Below are 21,697 nucleotides of genomic sequence, written 5' to 3'. Positions count from 1 at the left end.
GTATTGTAAATATTTGTATGTATTTCTTTATGGATACAGTCTGTTTTTGTTAAAAGTTTGTATGAAGCTTTGATCCTCCTAAATTCTCATGACATTTTTCCTCTCTGATTTCATTCTCCCTTTCATTTTTAACAGGATGAAATATCTTTATCTTACAGATGTTTTAATGTATTCTCTGCTTATTCTTTGTCTACAAGATGTTGCAAGCTCTGTGGATTCTTTTTTACTAAACAGGAAAAAATGATTGATAACAAGCAGCCTTATTCTGTGTCTGAATGGCAAAAATCTCACGTTATCACTAGAAGAAAATGAACATTCACAACTTTATTTATACATCTAAATTAATCACAGTAATACCACGTATTATAAATTTACTGACCACATAGCTGATTTTTAAATTTAAATGTACATTATTATAATATGGGTATTGCAATATTAGAAGAAATAATATAATGTCTTTTAAATATTCCAATATTTTATTTTTAAAAAACCCTGCAATTAATCATAGCATATTATTTCTAGAAAAGATTTTCCAGAAAGTAATGCAGGCAAATGAATACAAATCTTAGTTGGTTTTTACAAACCTACTGCTAGAAGAAACTCTTTGTTAGCTTTATGGTATTCTACCCTGATAGTCTAGAACAATGCTGTTGTTCTAGAGCATCAGTCTCTGCAGAGTGTTGCTCACTTTGAACATGGTGCAGAGCAGCGGTTCGGGTTGAGTTTCTTATTACATCAGAACTGAGTGCAGAACAGAACTCAAGAGCCAGCTTGATGATCACATTTTAACAAAGTGTGGAAAAGTATAGTGGAAATAATGATAAAGAAGAAAAGCAGTGTACTCAGCTGGGAGTGACACAACAGTCCTAAAGAAGTTGTAACATTCACAGCTCATGGTCCTTCAAACCTATCAGTAACTGTGCTCAGAGTAGCATCCTCAGAGGTTTTAAACATCTGTCATTGCCTCTAGTTCCTGTAGTTTTTGACCTGTTGTTTTTCCTCCTGAAAGTTAGGTGCACATGACTTTTGTGAGCCCATGTGCTTCTCGGGGTCAGGCTTATAAACATTATGCCTAATTCCAAAGGTACTAATTATTTTCATTTCATTACCATATTAAGTTACCAGGCAGGTCTTTTTTTAAATCTCATGCTTAATTCCTGTATATGTGTCTTATTCTCCAATTCAGGTGCTTGAGTGGCAGTTATATTCTCCAATATTCACTGTGTTATGTGCCTCTGAGCATTGCTGGGCAGAGCTGGGTGTCCTGACATAGCACTCTAATCTGAAAATGTCACAGCAAATGTTAAAGCAAGCTGGGAAGAAAAGAAATTAATTTGGGCTGAAACATCTGTTCTTAATAATCGTTTCCAACAATGTAAGTTAATAGTATCTGTGATTATTAGGGAGTCCAGGTAACCTTCTTGTGTAGATACCTGCCCTCATTGTAACACTGAAGTAGATTTTTCAGCGACATGTAGGGCTGTTCTAGCTGCGTACCCTTTTCATTTTTAATGGCATGTCTGTTTACATATAGGATAAACCCAAACCTTTGTCTCAGTATACAAAAGAAGTGTCTGAAAAAATGCAACTTAATTCTTCTGCATTCCCTTACTTTACAATTAGAATGGTTAGAGTTGCTTTTGCTTTTTACTGTCTGGGCTATGCTGTGGCTGGGGAGCAGGTGTTGCAGCTAATGAGAAGTTCCTTGAAGAGGGGCGGATGGAAGGGCTAAAGATTCATGAAATTTAAACAGCTGTTAAAATCATCACTAATTCTACTGTGAGTTTTTTACTTACTGAGATTGTCTGTTAACTCCAAAGCTGTTGTCACTGGTCTCCTATAGCTTTTTACATTATTATTAGGGAGCAGGATAACTTTATGCAGACAGAGAAAATGTTTGGTTGCCTCTCTTCTATATTCTCATTGTATACACTCTGTGTCTGCTACAGCTGACCCTGCTGACATGTAACTGTGATGCTCTGTCAGGATTCTGACAGTCCAACATTCTGTGCTGTACAGCAGAGGGAGAGGGCAATATAATATAATATGTATATAAAATTACGTGTTTTATACATATGTATATAGATGGAGCCCATCCAAATAATAATTGAGGGCCTCTGCCCACAAGAGTGAGCTTTGTGATGTCTTTCAACCCTTAGTTTTAAATTATAGCATATATTTATAGAAAACAACTCCAATGCAGATCTCCTTGGAGATCTTTCCCCTTTCAAGTCCACTCTTTCAGCACGGTGACTCAACGTAGTCGTTTTCCAGGCCACGGCGAAACCGAGCGGTCAGGGTACGGCTAATGACAATGACCCGGGGCGCCATGCAGTCCTCACGCCTATGAAGGATGTTCCATATGAGAATGGCAGCTGCCAGCGTGGCCAAAAGACAGGCTCCAATATTCAGATAGCAAGACCAAGAGAGGTTGGTGTATGGTCCGATGCGGTAGAAAGTCACCAATCCGATAACCAGAACAAAACCTGCAAGGAGAATGTGAGAATTATTTTTAATGTGTTATTCTCTTGAATTTCTGTAGTGGCAAGATGCCATAGGCCAACGTTCATGAGTCTGTAAAGGCTTCCCTATTACGATGTGCTGTATGTGTTCTTGAAGGCATATTTGGGCATGATGGTATATGCAAAGACTGGGTGCCTGAAATGGAGTCTCAATGTTGGGTTTAAATCTGTTCACTCTGATTTAAATTTCTTATTCCCACTTAGCTGTATTTCATGTTGTGGTTTTTTTCCCCATCCTCTTGTCCCACTTAAACAGATGTTCTCTTTCTTATTCCCATTGCCAACAGAGAAAACTGGTGTATTAATGATAATAATAATGAAAATCTTTTATTCAGACTATGGTACACTTATTCTGAAATTTTAAAATGTTTATTTAAGGCAGGTCACTATTGTAAACTGCAATGATGATGAATAGCTAAATATCTTACAGAGATAATTTAAAAAAAGTACAGAAGCCTAAAAAAAAAGGGAAGGTGAAATAAATGGGACTTCATGGTCCTACTTTTTCTATGTTGGAAAAAAGTGTTATGAGGCAGGAGTAATAATCATGCCTCCAGAAGCTACCAAAGGCAAGGTTTCCATTCCCTTGCTAACCTTAAGCACAGTAGTAAGTTCCCTAAAAGGCAGGTAATATTAGAGTAATAACACTGCATTTGTCTAGCATTTCCATCCAGATGTCACAATGTGATTTGCAAAAAAACTGAAAAAAGTATTTTCCACAATCTTTTTGGTAGACACCACTGATAAATAGTGATGTTATTTCAGAGATGAGGTGGGGTGACTTTTCTAGTCATGCAGGAGGTCCATGTTAGAACAAGGGGCAGAATCAGTATCCCTTGACTCCTACTTTTTTGTTACTAAGACTGTCCTTTCCCTGAAGAATGCATCAATAAGCACACAATTACTTTTCTGCCCTCTGTTTATTGTATTAGTCTCTCTTCCTGTCCCTACTCTCAATAAAACTACTACTTTTCAGCTTTTTAAGAGAAGTAATTTATACATGTGATTAGATTGAAACAAACATACAGAGAAGCAAATATGTCTCACTAATGGAAAAAAGGTTTTCCCTTTGTTCTCCTACACACTTAACCACCACCATAATACAAGAAATATCATTGACAAAAGGAGCCCTTCATGAAGGAAGCCTAGAATAAACAAAGGCCCATAAACAGCCAGAGGATTTCTAGATACCATCTTCCTAAGTTCATGGGCAAGGACAAGTCAAGAGCAAGTAAGTCCCAGTGGCTGCATGCTGTTCTCTCAATTAGCCATGCTGCTTGCAAACACTGTTCCCACAGATACATGGCAGTGCTCTAAAATGGTGTTACACCTGGCTCTGGTCCTTGATTTTTCCATGAAAGAGCACATCTTGAGTATGCATTGTAACAAGTTTCTTTCTAAAAAGGGTACTAGTAATGCAGTGAAGATGGAAAAGACACAAATTATATACAGGTAAAAAAAATAGAGGAGGGAAATTAAATACAAGTAGGAGAAGAAAAATCAATCACTACTTAAGTAGGCATGACACTTTTACTATTCTGAGAGTCAATAATGTGAAGGCCGAATCCCCCTCCTAAGAAAACAAGCAATCAATTGAGTATTAATTCAGGAGATGTCTGGCATCCTCAGCTCTCTTGTGTTTACCTAGAAGGTGGTTTGTAACTCAGTTGCTTGCTACGCCTTCTCCTCCTGAAGTAGCACTGTCCCACAGATGGCATGTACCAGAGGGGGTTTGAAGTGAGGCATCTCTTCCTAAGGATATATCAGGAGGAAATAGGTTCTTACAGGAGGAGTAGCTCTTTCCTGCTCTTCTGCCACTCTGTAGTAGCGTTTGCTGTGAAAAAAGTCTAACGTACTCTGGATGCGTTTTAGGCTGTCGAGTCAGTTGTAAGGACAGCAGTTAACTCCTTGATTTTATCAGTAAGTCTAGTAGTTATTTAATGATTCAGCTTAGTTATAAGTGAACAAGTTTCATCTGGGAAAAATGTGGCCACATGGAGCACATTGACTTGAGTTGCAGAAATCACTGATCTGTACAATAATTGTTCACTAGCACTTCCAAGTTGAGCCTGCAGACCTACTTAGGAGGCTGTTTTAATGTTAGCCACGTTGGAGATGGGATCCTAATACATAGGTGGTCATCTAGCATTATTTCAAAGTATATAGGTTTGAGAGTTGCTTCTTGACTCCTATTCAAAAAAAATACTGAGTTATAGTTGAGGTAGAAAAATTGTGAAGTTGTGCTTTTGACAAATTAAGCTTAAGTCTTCATTTTTTTTCAGTAATCACTGTTGGATGACACGCCTTTATATCAGATTACGCATGCTTTTTAAAATCCTGGTCTCTTGAAGCCAGGCAGATGTTATCTGCATCCTTGGATGGACTGTTGAAGGCAAATCTTCTGTCTTTGAAGGAGTTAATTTTTCTGTATATTCATATGCTTAGCTCATCACCACATGAAAGTGGAAATGTTCTCTCCTTGTGCATTCAAAATCCTCACTGAAGTTTGCAAATGTTTTTTCAGCATTCACAGAACACTACTTTTGTCCCCAAAGCCACAGTTAATTGTGCTCTTCTTTTTCTGTGGTGTTTCCTTGAATTGCTTGTGAATTCTCATGACTTTGCTGTTTGGTGTTACCTGGGTCTTGTATGACTTTATTTCTTTATTGTTAGCAGTAATAGCATACAAGAAGATTGGAGCAGAGCTGGGAAACAAAATAGTTTTCCCTCATTTCCAGTGTCATTCTCCGAGTTCAGTTTGTCCTGAGGCACATGGTAGAGAAGAGAGGGGGAGATCAGATCTTGTATTGTGGAATATATCAGGTTTTTTAAACTCTCCTCTGAGATGGCTCGGTTCCCCATCTGTGGAACGAAGAGATAAAACTTATTTTCTCCTGTGTTTTGTTTTGTATTTCAGGGCTTTGGGAGCAGAGTGTGCTAGCTGCAATGTGCTTATAGAGAATGTGTGTCTTTAGGTCTTATAATACAGATAAACACTGATAGTGCTTTGGTCTTCCATAGGTTGCAGTCCAGTTTTCAAAGGATGATAGATACCAATTTTCTTATAAAGGTAGGAAACGGAGAGGAAGGGAGTCTGCACCTCCTCTGGCCAAGTTGTGGACCTGTTTCTTCTTCTGGTTTAAAATTTGCAGGAAGGGGAGTAGTGAGGTTCAAATCAAGAGACCCATTTTACTGATGAGTCTGGCATGTGACAAAACTTTGTGTGGTCACTTTTCCTTTTCCGTTTTCCTTTCAGAACTCTTTTCCAGTTCACATACACTTTCACAGGGAATCCAAAAAGCATTAAATAAATTTAAAAAATGTGTGAAGCAAATCATAAAACCTTACGCAGGAAGAACTTTGAACCTAAGCTATTTGTACCAGTGCCTGCTTACAGATAACTCTAAGGAACAGTTATAAATATGAACAATGGTCCACTTTACACTATCTTGCATTATTTGTTTGAGGCTCTCGTGGCAGAGGGAGCTAGGTCGAGGAACACCAGTTACACAGAGTAATCCTGATGCTATGTCGTGTCTTGCAGCTTAATTTCCAGTTACTGAATCATGACTGGTGCTTTCCCACTGCAGGTTTACAGGTATTTAGCGTTATCTCTAGCTTAGAGAAGTAATGGATGATTAGCACTTCTAATTTCCTTACTGAAAGTCAGGTCTGCTTGTGCAAACCTGCTGGGAAAAACCTTTAGGGTTCCTGGTGTGTGTGAGCGCTGTACTCCCTTGGGCATGAGTTTTGCCCCATTCTTTGCTCACTTAGCCAAGGCAAGCAGCCAAGGCAAGCAAAGGTCTATACACATTCCTTTATGGCACAGTAGAAGTAAATAAACGCTGTAGGAATATTTTCAATATTTAAACTTTTTTCCAAACACCCAGCTTTAAATTACTTAGCTTTTTCTTTCTTGCTTATGTATCACTTGTGGCCAATTACTGTCCTAAATGGTTACACATCTTCATGCTAGACCAGCCACCTTCATGAGCTCCCTTCCATCTGATGGAGAAATTATCAACCAGGGAAAAGCACTAAGGCTTCCTTACAGGTCCCAAAAGAAAACTATCTATGCTAGCAAGACTATTTCCCTTCACGGGCCCTTTGCCTGAACCCTGATCAGATGAGCAGCCAGTCATGCAAGAGGCTTTTTCTCCTTTTGCAGTTCTGTGCCAGTGTCTGAGTGGGGGGGAACTGGGAGATAATGGGTTTGAGATCTCCCCCACTTGGCAGATAGCAGGAGTGAGTCACTGGAGCTCTTGAGTGAGAAATGTAGATCTGTTTAGTTTGGAATACTTTGCTGCAGGCTAGACAGGAACTGACATTCAAGAAGAGAGAAAAACATGAAAGAGGTGGGAGAGTTGGAAGCGTGTTACTGTAGAGTTTCCACAATTAGTTTTACAGTTCTGCCAGTGTAAGCGAGCTCCAGAATAAAAACGTCACTGTGAATATTATTTTCCAGCATTCTTATTTCATATTAGCATGACCTGATATTGGATTTATAAATGTAGGAAATCAAGAGCAAAGGGTGAAGAAATCGTATTGATCCAAAAAGACTGAGTTTGCATAGGATGATATTTAAACTTCAATAAATGCTGCTTTTGCAAAGATGTTGTGTGAAAACCCCCAAAGTTTGCTTGGAGAGATTTTGTCTGTAATAACTTAATCAAAATTAGACTTCTTGAAGCAAAGTGTTCCAGTGTGCTACTTATGTTTTCCTTGCCCTTAGCGTGGTCTTGGTGTACGCCAGCCAAGAATTGAGATGGAACACTTAGCAGCAAGTCTGTTTTCTAAATGACTGGGCAAACACATTCAATTCACTTGTTTGTGCCAGCCTGGCCCTTCTCCTTCAGTGGTTCCTCTTTCTTAGGGAAAGTAGATTTTTTTTTTTTTAATCCCCCCCCCTCTGTTATATGGATGTATCTGAGGAGTGGTGTCTTCCTAGTTTGGATGAAACCTTACAAATAATTACGTGTGTACCATTTGGTTACAAACCATAGTGTACTGATGCAATAATACTCAGTTTCTGTAAGGAGAGAGAATGAAACTGAAGTTTGACTAATGTTTTACTTTTACTAACATAGCTAAAGCAGAGTATTTTCATGATATTGGTATCTCCTGTTTTGCATACTGCCTTCACTGTGAGTGTTATTAGCATTAGGAAATCTTTGACAACATTTTGATTTGTTGCCTTTGAATATTGTTAAATATTCAATTAGTGTATCACTTTTGTGAGAATTTAGTGTAGGAAAAATGGTGCTGGAATTCTATTCCTACTGATGATTGTGTAATATGGATATTTTTAATATATGTGTGTGTATATAAACGTGTGTGTGTGTGTATAAAAAAACCAACTCGGTTGTTAATGTAAATATACCAATGCAGAATTTGGCTCTGTATTCAGAACAGTTAGAAGTACACCTATAAAAATTAGCCTTGTATGAAGAATAGCTTCTGTCTCCATGACTAAAACTGACTGTGGTGACTTTTCACTTTTTAGATAGATATTTGTAACATTGACAACAATGTCTGAATTTAGTTTCAGTATTCCAATAAAATACCTGGAGGGGAGACAGTTTGCTTCCCAGACTATTTCCCATGGGTAACTCTACTAAAAATAACCAGAAAATTGCTCTACTTACCATCAGTCTTCTTGACCTCTTAATTTACAATACAGTTTGAGGAGGGCTGCAGATGGGAAATATTTCTTTAAATTTAGTTATGAAAATGTTTAATATTTTTCATCTGGTTTTCATTTCTGTTTCGTAGCGATGACAAGACTTTTAGATGCACAGCTGAATTTCCCTGAATTAATCTCATTATGTACATCAATCGATTTCAGATCATTTTATTGTGTATTGTCTAAAGTCTGCACAGAGGCCACATCTTTATTAAAAATCCTGATGAGATTACTTAAAGTACTTTATTTTCCCATAGAGCTGCTGTTTATCTCTAGTTGTTTCCCATCTGTAGCAAAACAAGCCTGGATGGGGGGGGGGACTTTTCCGTTGGGGAAGGAAACAGATAACAAATTCACTAGGAAGACTTTTGGTTGGGACAGTATTGACTGTGAGTGGGGGTGGGTTGGGAGAATGTTGCTTTTTGAACTTACATTTCAGATCTGTATACTGAATTTCCTGTTTGACTGTAGCTGGCTGCAAGCCAACTACAGATTTTTAGCATTTTAAAAGAACTCTCATAGTCACTTTTTTACTTCTGTGATAGTTTTTTTGGTTTTGTTTTTGTTTTTTTCCCAGACACCCCTTGATTCGCATTCCTCCTTTTTTATTAGTACATTGATAGTACAGTTGAAGAAAACTATATTATGTTTTTCCTGGGTTGGTAGAAGGTCTATATTGGGAGTTACAATCCTCCACCTTACAGCTTGTCCTACAGGATGACTATTGCTGCCAGCAAGAGGGAGAAGAAGGAAAATAGAGCAGCCAGACTGTCGTTCAGAATTCACAACCCACGCTTGTGCAGCAAAACTGCAAACAGAGAGGGGAAATTTTTCACGCCCCTTCTCTACACACCCTGTAAACATTTACAGGGAATGATTTAACTACAGTGAGTCAGAAGCCTGAATAAGCTGCTTGCAGGAGCTCAACTGTATTTATCAAAGTGAGACAGATTCCCGAAGTGTGATTGCTATAAGACTTATGTAAATGATTAATCAATTAACACCTTTTCCTGTGTCAGCTTGGCACAAGAGAGTTGTTACAGTGCAAGGCAAATGTGGAGCTTCTGTAATAGTTGTGTGCTCTTCGTTGTAGTACCAGGCTGAAGGCTGTAGAAGTATGCTTGCTTTGGTTTATAATGCCACAGAGACTTTTAGTGGCCTTTGAGTTTTCAGTTGTACATTGTTGAGTACAATAAAAATTTCCTTCCAAGGATTTTGGTAGAATGTAACATCTCTTAGAATTAAACAAGTTATGAGTAGCAAAGCTTCTCAGGGGAAATAAGACCCTCTTGTCCTTCACTTTCACCACTGAATTACAGTGGCTTTCCACTTGTGTTCTTTGCATTTGTCAGTCCCCCTTTGTCTTTAACTTGATAAGGTTCGGATATTTAGTCAGTGTAAGGCAGTGAATTCTACTTTATGTTGGCTGGAAATCTTCAAAGGGAGGTGCAGAGCACTGTTTAACAAGTTTAGGTCTAGTGACAGTGAACTTGCTTTTCTTGGTTACCTTTTGGAGGTTTCCTTAGAAATTATGCCAGTCCTTGAACTGAAGGTTGAAAAGCATTCATATTAGACATAATTGCTGTTGGGCAGCTGTTTAAATAAGGATAAATGTGCAGACTTTCACACTGAAAGTCAGCTGCAAACATTGCTTGGCACCTTGGATTCAGAGGCAGCTGGAGTCAATGAAAGATCTGCTTTTGATTGCAGTAAACTTCATATCAGACACAGGTGAGAGCTCTGGTCAGCCTGAGCAAAAACAACTTGTGCAGAGAGAAGCAGTCATTGACAAGTGATCCTCCTGGAAGTTCCAGTGGTCGTCATCTTCCATTTTTCAAGTGCTTTGTCCATATCCTGATGCATCAAAGGGTAAGAATTGCGTAACTGTGGATCTAGCTGGGCAACTCAGTTTGAAATTTTTTTAGGAGACATCTCTATGTATATGTAGTATGCACGCTCATAAGCAATACAGTGAGTATTTGAGTTGAAGAACTTTTCATTTCACACGCTTCTTTCTGCATTACTGCATGATTTCTAACTCTGTGTCTGTCATAAAACATGTTCCTGACACTTGTGTAGCCAAATGATATTTATCTGCTAATATATTTGTTACCATATTTCTAATCAGAATACATGCCCTTGATATTGAGATGTGTCGTGGTTTAGCCCCAGCCAGCAACTAAGCACCACGCAGCTGCTCGCTCACTCCCCCCTGGTGGGATGGGGGAGAGAATCGGAAGAGCAAAAGCAAGAAAACTCGAGGGTTGAGATAAAAACAGTTTAATAGGTAAAGCAAAAGCCACGCACGCAAGCGAAGCAAAGCAAGGAATTCATTCACTCCTTCCCATGGGCAGGCAGGTGTTCAGCCATCTCCAGGAAAAGCAGGGCTCCAGCACGTGTAACGGTGACTTGGGAAGACAAACGCCATCACTCCCAATGTCCCCCCTTCCTTCTTCTTCCCCAGCTTTATATACTGAGCATGACGTCACGTGGTATGGAATAGCCCTTTGGTCAGTTTGGATCAACTATCCTGGCTGTGTCCCCTCCCAGCTTCTTCTGCACCTGGCAGAGCATGGGAAGCTGAAAAGTCCTTGACCAGTGCAGCAACAACTAAAACATCTCTGTATTATCAACACTGTCTTCAGCACAAATCCAAAACATAGCCCCATACCAGCCACTATAAAGAAAATTAACTCTATCTCAGCTGAAACCAGGACAAGATGCTACAACAAATCACCTGCTACCCATATCAGTATTTAGACATGAAGCATATATGCAGATCTTCTCCCTGCTGCAGTTACACCAGTTGAAGCGTTCAACATGCTTCTTGTGAGCTACTGCTCTTTCCAGTTTGCTGGTTCAGCTGCTTACATGAACCATTTCAGTCAAAATAAGTGGGATAGGCTTCCATATTTTAAGATGCAATTTTGCAAATGCAGTTCATTTTGCAAACATGTGGAAACAAGATCATTTTATTGTGAGGTTTGCAGGCCACATAAAGAACATGCAAGTTTGGCACTGAGGTGAAATAAAAATGAGAAATGATGAAAACATGTAGCACAACTCGAGCAGTCAAGTTCTCTCTCTTTGTTATGATTTTTAGATTATTTACAGTGTCTCATTTATTTGCTTCCTTTTCAGGAAGTATTAGGTTTACAGCTCCATAGATTTCATCTTAGAACAGATCTGGCTTGAGGGTGTTGTGAAGGAAAAAGGTGGAAGGAAGTAATACAGAAATCAGGATCACATTGCTGTCATGAATATCTTCAGCTATATTCTCCAGTGGCTGCTTTGCTGGTCTGTTCTGCATTAAGATTTTCTAGGTATCAACCAATCTAAAGTTGTAGTACCCAGAAAGAAGAGAGAAGGTAAATGGTCTAACAATTGTTTGATTTAGGTTTAATAGCACAGAGATGAGAGTATGTGTGAACTCAGATTTCCTGTGATGAGTTAGAGGTCTGAAGTGAAATACACCGTCAGCAGAAAAACACAGTAGGAAAAGCTGGAATGCAATGCTTGAATTTGAGAGAGGTGAGATTGTAATTTATTCGGCTGTAAATTACAAGCTCAGTAGGAACACAAAACTTTTTAATCTTCAGGATGTTATGTATTAAAGTAATGCAATGCTGAAAACGGATTGGCAAGAATATTATTGTTATGATTCAGGTTTACTCCAATCTTGGACTTTCAGAAACCAGGATGAAATCTAATGTAAGGGATATTTTATCCTGGATTTTCCCCATTTTGTTTCTAACATTTCACTCTAAAGTCTGTGATAATCATCATTGTACAAGATCAGAGACTTGGCTAGAGTTCCTTAAGGTCTGATCCAGTCTAGCAGGTTACTGCTTGTAGTAGTTTAATATTCTCTGAAGTGCTCTTGATTCCCTAGCCTGTTAGTATGGATTTCCCTGTCCAACTGCTCTTCTGTCAGCTCTGTTATCCATCCTATATTCAGCACGCTGAGTTTGTAACAGTTCCTTGGAAAAAAACATAAAACCCAAAACCCTCTAGAGGGAAATTTCTGAGCGTTGACACAAAATTCCACATACAACACTGGTTCCATTTTCACCACATGCCTTTTCCAAAGCAAACAGTTCGCTTTCCTGTTAACTGGGAGGTGTGAGGTTGCGGAGCTTTGGAGCTGTGTGAATCCCGTTGCTGTCCCAGGAGCAATGCTGTTTCCTCTCTTCTTTCCTTCCTCTTTGCTTCCTGGGGCTTTATTTTCTGTCAGAGGTCCATCCTTTTTGAATTACTGTCAAATGCTTGTGCAAGTGGCAGAAGTGAAAAAGCGGTGGAGCCTGGAGTCATCGCAAGCTCTAGTGGGATCAGAGATGGTTGATTTGAACTTGTGATAGGGTTTGGAAGATAGTACATTTAGTTTTCTAAAACAAAAAGGACTTTTGTTCAGACCTCGGGGAAACTAATGAAACCCACACATAATGTTTCAGTGGGTAAACTCTGACTAAAAATAAGTAAATTGTAGGTTGACTTCACGATTCAGAGCCATATACTCAAGCCTTCCTCCATAATATTAGACTTCATTCTACCAGTGACCATTGCAGTTCTGTTCAGCACTTGTGGGAATATTCCAGGATGAAAATTAGAGATCAAACAGAAGTTGGAATTGGAGGGGACATGATTCAAGATAATTTTTTCTGAAATTACTGACAGGATGAGCAGTTGCAGAACAATTCTCCAGATCATTTGGATTTTGAGAAGGAAAAAAAGGGAGGCGGCTGCTTGTGTTTTCAGTAACATACTTGAAAGTGTAATAAATAGAAATTACCCAGCCAGTACTCAAGAGATATTTAATAAGATCTAAGTGTGTATATTCTTAAATGTTGCTTGCTGTTCTCATGCAAATGATCTGTCTGGCCTAAAGTACCAGTACCTAAAGTACTTGGCTTTAACCCTTAAAATGAAGTAGGAGAGAGCTTCACAGCAATTTCTCTTGGGCTATTTTGCATGGATAAAGTGCTTTTAAATACAAGCTTTGTATCCACTGTTCTGATGTTTTTGCCTAATATTGCTACTTGACTTTGAAAATAGATGAGAGGTTACCATCTCAGAGTGGAGGCTCAGAGGCTGAGTATTACCTGTGGTTTATAGGATAAGGGGTGGCCGCTTTCCTCCCCTTCAATAAAGAAATCTTGGTCTCAAAATGTAGCAGCAATCCTTCATCAGAGCAACAGAAATGCTGGACTTGCTCACAGTTTGCACATGTTTTTGTCTGCTATTAAAGACATTTCAGTCATAATGTATAAAATGCTGTCGCCTGGGCCCAATCCAGGGAATTTGGTGGACAGGGCTGATTTTTGTGGCCAGTCTGAGTGGCTCAACATTACAGAGCACACGTTGGGTTCTGTGAAAGAGGAAACAGCCTCTTTTGTCAGTGCAAGCTGTACTCTGAACCGCCTGTCCTGTGAGTGCAGACCCTTGATTACCCAGGTAGTCAGCAGTTGATGTACCACTGCGCTGGAAAACTAGGGAGGTCTCCAAGAAGTCTATTTTATATTGGGATAATGGCAGACATGACAACTCCTCTTTTTTCAAAAGTATACATTCCAGAAGACTGGTTGTTCTGGATATCAGGAAGGAATTTGTTTAAACATAAAACTTTCATTAAGATAACGAGATGTAAAATGAATATCATGTTACTGACTGCAAGGCAGAAAACGATCTGATGACGGTGAAGGAGAGCATGGCATAACTGCAAAGGAGAACAGGGAAGGGGGCAGGGATAGCCACCAAAGTCATAGAGTTATTTCTGCAGATGGGAGACCTTTGATTCATATAGCGCAATGTCTGTCTTTGTAACTGTCAGGAGCTGCCAGATCCATCTCTTCACACCTTTTGAACACAGGCAGGCAGATGAACTCCTTGATTCAACAGCTTCTTCAGCCATTCTCATTAGTGTTTTGTTAATCATTCTGACTCTGGCTTTCCTCCCCTCTCCCCTCCCAACACTGGGGATTTCAAGGTTCAGCTTGCATAACAGGTAATAGCAGGCATTTCCTTCTCCTGTGTCGGGATATCCTGGCGCCCTTCAGTCTCTCTCTGACTGTGTTTAAAACAGACTTCAGCACAGGAAAAAAAAAAGGGGGGGGGGAGGGAAGCCTAGTCTAAAATTAGCAGCCTTGATAGAAGAAAGGCACACGGCTGTCCCCTGTGCTGTTTGTCAATGAAACAACACATCTAAACAGGGCCAGAATGCATTTCCTCTCTGGGAAAAACAGACATGTTGAGTTTTGGGGAGGATGGGAGGGAGAGTAAAGCAGGCATCACACCAATGATCAGGGAGAACTATCCAGAAGGTATCCAGAGTTACAAAGACCATGGTGTGCATGAAGAGGCTGTAGGGAGGTCTTGTTATGGCAAGGCTATATATCTTGTTTCTTGATAGCACTGACTGGTGCTTGAAAGTCTCACTACACCTGGAAGCTGGACCAGATGCTTTGAGAGTTACAGAACCTCTGCAGTCTCCTCCTCTTGTTTGGATTTCAGGTTCATCATCCTTAATGGGTGTTTATTGCTGTGAGGACCGTATTTAAATGACCTAGATTCTGATCCTGAGGTCTCAGTAGGTTTATACCATTCTAAATTTTCTGAGTTTTTAAAGTTGAAACTAAAATTTTAAATAAAATGGTGTTACTTTATTATAACCTGTTGATTACATTAATAATAATGATACGTTTTTAATCCAATCTTGTAAGCAGCCTGAATGTTATACTCCATTAATGACAGCATGGATGTTTTATAGGATTGGACTCTTGGTGTAATAAATACTGAGTGACTTACTTTATGTAGTAAAGAAAGGTATTATTGCAAAATGTTTACAGTTTGTTGCCACTGCTGTCAATATGGAATTGTGATAAAACCATTTCCTCCTTTCCTCATTCATTTCTGTATACAGTCTGTGTGCATGAGAATTACTGTGGGAATTTTATTTATAGCAGTCAATGTTATGAATTGACTTCAGCTTTTTTTGCTAGATTGCAGATGTGTCTGTCTGTCAAATTCCAGCTGATGGTCACTGAGTAAAATTCAGTTAGCTAAAAGCAAATAATCATGTTTCAGCAAGACTTCAAAAATTTGCTTGGCTGTTCTGCTCTGCTTTCAAACAGTTCCTTTAGTATATTTTGTCCTGCTAAATTGTGGGATTACATTGCATCCAGTTTATTTCTTTCATGTTTGCCTTCCTGGTTTCATAGGAAATAATAAAGGCTTGTTTTTCTTGGTTGGCAGAAGACTCATTCTGATATATCCAAGATAAAAGCTTCTATTCACGTACTGCAGAATCGCACGGGGAGAGCTTTTAAGGGACAACGAGCTTACTTTTAGATTTAGGCCTTTTTGCTATTCTTTGTCACTTGAAAGATTGATAAAGTAAGAAACTCTTCCACCTGGATTTAATAGAGACTAAGTATTTTTCCATCAGTAAAAAGAAGTGGACTTACTGGCAAGTTGGAACACGGCAGCTATGGCCTCCTCCCACCACTGGGTATCCTGAGAAATGATAGGTAGCTCCATCAGGCCCAGGACGAAGATGAGCTGGCCAGCAGTCAGAGCAACAGTGGCGATGAGGTTACAAGCACGCATCATGTCAAACTGCACTAGGGAAATATAAGAAGTAAGCATAACATTAAAATGGTATAAAATTGGGAAAAGGAAAATCCTGGCTGAGCAGGTATGTAAAATTTGTCAGTGCATAGAAAATGATTCTCAGACACTATTCCTACTCCCAGCAGTCCCTTGCTCTAACTGCATTCCCCGTGGTCTGGTTAAGAAAAGATTTTCTTTAGGATGTGTATTGAATCTTTCCTCTAGTTACACAGCATCCCGTAACTATTGCTTCAGTGCAAAACAATCTTGTATGAAACAAGCAGCTAATTTCCAAGGATGACCCGCTGGAGGTGCTTGACTTTTGCCCTATGAAGATTCTACCTATAATTAGTAGCCAGAATTGTTTGGGGCAGGAATGGTGTTTGTTTTGCATTTATGTGGCACTGACTGAAATGGAACCTTAGTTCATAAATAGGTTTGTAAGGCCCTAAAATAATGATTATCCCAAAGACAAATCTGTAACAACCTGAATTTCTTTTTCACCTAGTTCATCTGTATTGTCCTAGAAAACATCATGTGCATGTTAATGCTAATATCTTATTGGTTTAAGGGAGCTTTGTATAGAGGATTCTTAACCTTTCCTCCTTTTAACATTTATTAATCTTTTGGATGCACTGGAAAGATCCTTATATTTCTATCTGTGTAATGAGGGAAATGGTTATAATGAAGATGTCAATGCTTGGCAGTTCAGAATGAGGTGTTATGGCATAATTTACATGTATAAGTAAAAAGTTCCTTTTTTATTTATATGTATATATATATAGATTAGTTCATATCTATATATATATTAGTGGATGTTGTTATGGGAGTCTACTATTGACCACCCAGTTAGGACTACAACACAATGAATTATTCTACAAGGAATTAAGGGATTTCTCTAGTTCAACTGCCCTTGGCCTTACGGATGATTTTAACTTCCCAGACATCCACTGGGAATATCGTACAACGGACACAAACAGGTCCAGGAAATTTCTGAAGCATGTTAAAGATAACTTCTTGGCGCAGGTACTGAGGGAGCTGACTAGGAAAGGTGCCCTCCTAGATTTGCAGTTTGTGGGCAAAGTGATGATGGGTGGCTGGCTTGGTCACAGTGACCACAAAGTAGCTGGGTTTCAAACAGTTGGTGACAGGAGAAAAACTGCCAGCAAAATTTTGACCCTGGATATGGGAAGAGCTGACTTTGGGCTGCTGAAGGAGCTAGTTAGTAAGGTCCCCTGGGAATCTGCTTTAGAAGGTATTGGGGTCCATGAATGCTGGTCACTTTTTAAGAGCCATCTCTTAAGAGCGCAGGAGCAGGCAATTCCAAAGTGTTGGAAGTCATGCAAGTGGGGCAGAAGGCCGGCTTGGCTGAGCAGGGATCTTCTTCTTAGGTGGAAAAGGAAAGTGTATGGACATTGGAAGCAAGGACAGATGACACAGGAGGCCTACAGGGATGCTGTTTGCCACTGTAGGGAGAAAATTTGTGTGGCCAAAGCTTGATTAGAGTTCAAGCCAGCCAGCACTGTGAAGGACAACAAAAAGGGCTTTTTTAAATATGTTAACAGCAAAAGGAGGATCAGAGATAACATTGATGATGTTGGTCACCTCACAAATAGGGACGTAGACAAAGCAGAGATGTTTAATGCCATCTTTGCCTCTGTCTTTAACATCAACGATGGGCCCTGGGACCCCCGGAGCCCTGTGTTGGAAGACTGTGACTGGGGGGGGGGGGGGGGGGGATGATAAACTCCCAGCTGACCCTGAACTTGTTTGAGACTTGCTACTCCAGTTGGATGCATATAAATCTATGGAGCCTGATGGGATTCATCCCCAGGTACTGGAAGCGGATGTCACTGCAGGACCCCTCTCCATTATTTTTCAACGGTCTTGGGAGTCTGGAGAGGTCCCAGTTGACTGGAAGCTGGCAAATGTCCCAATTTTCAAGAAGGGTAAGAAGGAAGACCCTGGTAATTACAGGTCTGTCAGTCTCACTTCAGTGCCTGGTAAAATTATGGAGAAGGCTATTCTGGGAGTTACTGAAGAAGAGACAATGCATTCATTGGTCATAGCCAGCACGGGTTCACAAGAGGGGAAAGTCCTGCTTAACCAGCTTGATTTCCTTTTGTGACAAGGTCAGCCATCTAGTTGACCAAGGGAAGCCAATAGATGTGGTGGTTTTGGATTTTAGCAAAGCTTTTGATACTGTCTCTCCCAGTATCCTTCTGGATAAACTGTCCAGCACACTGCTAGACAAGTCCATCGTACGTTGGGTAAGCAACTGGCTGATGGGTGGGGCTCAAAGAGTTAATGCAAATGGGGTTACATCAGGCTGGCGACCAGTCACCAGTGGGGTTCCCCACGGTTCAATTTTAGGGCCAGTGCTCTTTAATGTTTTTATAAATGATCTGGACGCAGGAATCGAATGTACATTAAGTAAGTTTGCTGACAATACTAAACTAGGAGGAGCTGTGGACTTCCGCGAGGGTAGAGAGGCCTTACAGAGAGCTCTGGATAGGCTAGAGAGCTGGGCAATCACCAAGCATATGAAATTTAACAAGAGCAAGTGCTGGATTCTCCACCTGGGACGGGGTAATCCTGGTTATACGTACAAACTGGGGGACGAGAGGCTGGAGAGCAGCCCTGCAGAAAGAGATCTGGGGGTTTGGTTGATGGCAAGTTGAATATGAGTCAACGGTGTGCCCTGGCGGCCAAAAGGGCCAACCGTGTCCTGGGGTGCATCGAGCACACCATAGCTAGCCAGTTGAGGGAGGTTATTGTCCCACTCTACAGTGCACTGGTGCGGCCCCACCTCGAGTACCATGTGCAGTTTTGGGTGCCTCAATACAAGAAGGACATCCAACTATGAGTGTGTCCAGAGGAGGGCGACCAGGATGGTGACAGGCCTCGAGGGCAAGACTTATGAGAAGTGGCTGAGGTCACATGGCTTGTTCAGCTTGGAGAACAGAAGGCTGAGGGGTGACCCCATCGCTGAGGGGTGACCTCATTGCAGTCTACAACTTCCTCAAGGGGGGTAGTGGAGGGGGAGGTGCTGATCTCCTCTCTCTGGTGACCAGCGATAGGACACGAGGAAATGGAATGAAGCTGTGTCAGGGGAAGTTCAGACTGGACGTTAGGAAAAGGTTCTTCACTGAGAGGGTGGTCAGTCCCTGGAACAGGCTTCCCAGGGAAGTGGTCACAGCACCAAGCCTTTCAGAGTTCAAGGAGCATATGGATGACACGCTTAGTCATATGTTTTACTTTTAGGTAAGTAAAAGTAACTTTACTTTACTACGAGGAGCAGGGAGTTGGACCTGATGATCCTTATGGGTCCCTTCCAACTCGATAATCTGTGATTCTATATTAAATATAAAGAACAAATGCAGAAATTATTACAGACATAGATATCTGGAGTCTTGGCTAGAAACCTAATTAAAATGTGTCTTCCAGCTGGCTACTGAATGGAATATATTCATTGCAAAGTTGGGTACTTTTAGTGAGGCTTTTTTCCTACTTTTCCTGTTAACCTGATGGATGTCCTGTTTTCATCCTTTTCCTTCCTCTCTAGCAAAAGGTGGGAATTGTAAATATCATTGTGCCAGTTCAACATCTTTTGCTAATATGTCGTTGCTATTCTGAAACAGAAGCAGCTCAGTGTTTAAGTTGGCATACATTAGAAAAGGAAAGACTCTGGACATGAATATTCACCAGGTTTTCAAAAGTGACTTAAATGGTTGTATGTTTAGTCGGTGCACTCACCACCAGAATTTGATTCCTGATCTTCCAAGGAGGCTGCTAGGAAGTGCAGGAAACGAAATGATATAAACAAGCAAGAGTAAACTTCATCGTGGTAATCGTTGAGTCTGGTCTACTTTTGTGAGCCATAAGAATGAGTTATCCTTTATTTTCCCCTCATAGGTTATCTTTAGCTTCCAGTGTTCTAAGTAACAACTCATGATTTAATTACAATACCGTATTTTATTAAATTTTATCTGAAAGAGTTAGTTAAGAACCATAGTCCATTAAACTTTTTAACATGGAATAAAATGTTAAGAAGATAACATACTAAGTATTTTTGGTTTTTCCTAGTGAGTTCATCTCTGACCAGAGAGGAAGGTTGTTTCACTCAAAAAAATAGTTTGCTCAAAGATTTTGTGTTTAACTTGCAGAGTCGTCCTTTCTAGCATTGGGAGCATTTAGGTCTCTTGCCACATTGAAGGCTTACAGGTCATGAAGCATGTTGGCTGATAACAGAATCATATTCAGATGCCTGAGCTTTGTAAATATCAGTAAAACTTTGAGCATTTGGAGTGTTCTTCTGTTTTTCCTCTTAAATGGACTTCTGTAATACTTTGAGGACCAGTGCTTGCTGAAGAGATAGCAATGACTTTCAAAGGAGAAATGTACTAAGTAAAGAGCAGGCTTGCAGCCATTATTATTAAAGTACTTTAATTTGTCGACAGAGCTATCTGTAGTGTCAAATTAAAAAAATAGTTGGTTTACAACCATAATGAGTTCTGTTGTCTTATCTGTATATAGTATGCATGAGCTTAAAAAAAAAAAAAGCCTATGTTGTTATATACTCTCTGAAGCTTATCCCAGAAATACATACTACCCCTTGACATAGAAACAAACACCAAATTTTTGCCTTCACTGTTACTCATGACTTCTTTTTAAGACTTAACTGTATTATAAATTCTTTTGGCTTTCCCATAGGCGATTTTATATCTAGCATACTAAAAATACTAAGTTTATGACTGTGACTCAATTGAATTCCAACAGAATTTGTAATAATTTAGTCTTTGAATAACTAAAGAATAACTTTGAATAACTAACGTTTAAGGATATAGAAAAACCCCTACACATTTAAAACAAACGAAAAAAACCCACAAAAGACCAAGACAGTCCATCTAATTTTTAGACACACCACAAACTATTCTTAAGTTCTCTAGCCAAGGCTTGTTAAAAGCAGAACATCCTATATGTACTAAAAATTTGTATGAGAAGCAGTTGGAGTATTTCCTTACAGAATGAGCCTTAAGTCAAGCGTAACAACTGGAATATATTGCTGTCCTTTTGCAATTGGAGAGTGCAGTAGCATTGGATGTGTAACACTGATGATCTTTACTGCTGTTTATAAGAACTGCAGACTTAGGGATGCTTACTTGCCTAATACACTACACTGTTCAGAGAGATGTAGAAATGCAACTGATATTTTGTGTAGCTGCTTCTTTTAACCAAAAAGAAGGTCACACATGGTCCAGGTTGGAACCGCAACAGGATGATGATAATTAGCATAAGGAGGAAGCAGCTAGTATGATTTCATTAAATGTGAAGACAGTTATTTTTATGGAATAAGTTATTACAAGAATTGAGTACTCTTCCATATTTCATATTAGGATATTGTTGTTTTATTCTAGATGGTTTAATGTATGATCTGTCATATTTTGGTTTTATTCTAGAATTGTAATGATTCCTTTTCCTCAGCAGGGGAAAAAGTAAAACTTAATAATGTGTAACTCTTATAAACGCCATTCTTCTTGCAGTGGAGCTTGCTAATTGTATTCAGCCTGAAAGTGCCACTCTGCAGATGACTATGCTTTCTTACTCGTAACTTTGCATGTAACTTTTGTAACTTTGCATGTTGTCAGCTCAGCACATGGTAATTCTATTTCGTACGTACGCAACCCTAAGCTGAGCTTCTGCAATGGGAAACCTACTACCCCAAAAGGTGGTAGTTGTGGAAAGCAGCTCTGGCCTCCTTTTACTGAGGACAATCAATGGACAACACTGATCAAGAAAGGGAACTGAGTGTGCAATTTCAAAGCATTTTCTTCAGAGCCTGTACCCGAAGATATTGAAGATGTAAATCATGTTGAGGAAGGCCAGG

At 39.7% G+C, this 21,697-nt stretch overlaps 2 protein-coding genes across 6 annotated transcripts in view; one reads left to right on the top strand and one right to left on the bottom strand.

The window, feature by feature from the left end:
* IFT140 (intraflagellar transport 140) overlaps positions 1–21,697 on the top strand; it is a 92,733-nt gene that overhangs the window by 40,129 nt on the left and 30,907 nt on the right. The window lies entirely within an intron of this gene.
* Positions 1–21,697, bottom strand: part of TMEM204 (transmembrane protein 204) — a 203,080-nt gene that overhangs the window by 168,794 nt on the left and 12,589 nt on the right. The window contains exons 2-3 of one of the 3 annotated variants that reach the window (XR_012777661.1): positions 15,666–15,821; positions 988–2,486 (exon numbers count right to left, since the gene is read on the bottom strand). Coding sequence is in view for 2 of the 3 variants with exons in the window: in XM_075515510.1 (XP_075371625.1) it covers positions 2,242–2,486; positions 15,666–15,821 (401 nt within the window). In the remaining variant the exon portion in view is untranslated. Of the gene's footprint in view, positions 1–406; positions 2,487–3,622; positions 5,385–15,665; positions 15,822–21,697 lie in introns of those variants that run through there. The other 2 variants (XM_075515510.1, XM_075515511.1) reach the window with 2 other exon arrangements.

The sequence above is a fragment of the Mycteria americana genome, chromosome 12 (assembly GCF_035582795.1).
Source record: "Mycteria americana isolate JAX WOST 10 ecotype Jacksonville Zoo and Gardens chromosome 12, USCA_MyAme_1.0, whole genome shotgun sequence".
Lineage (NCBI taxonomy): Eukaryota > Metazoa > Chordata > Aves > Ciconiiformes > Ciconiidae > Mycteria > Mycteria americana.
The sequence above is the reverse complement of the archived record's forward strand: the minus strand, read 5'-3'. Positions and strand labels throughout refer to the sequence as shown.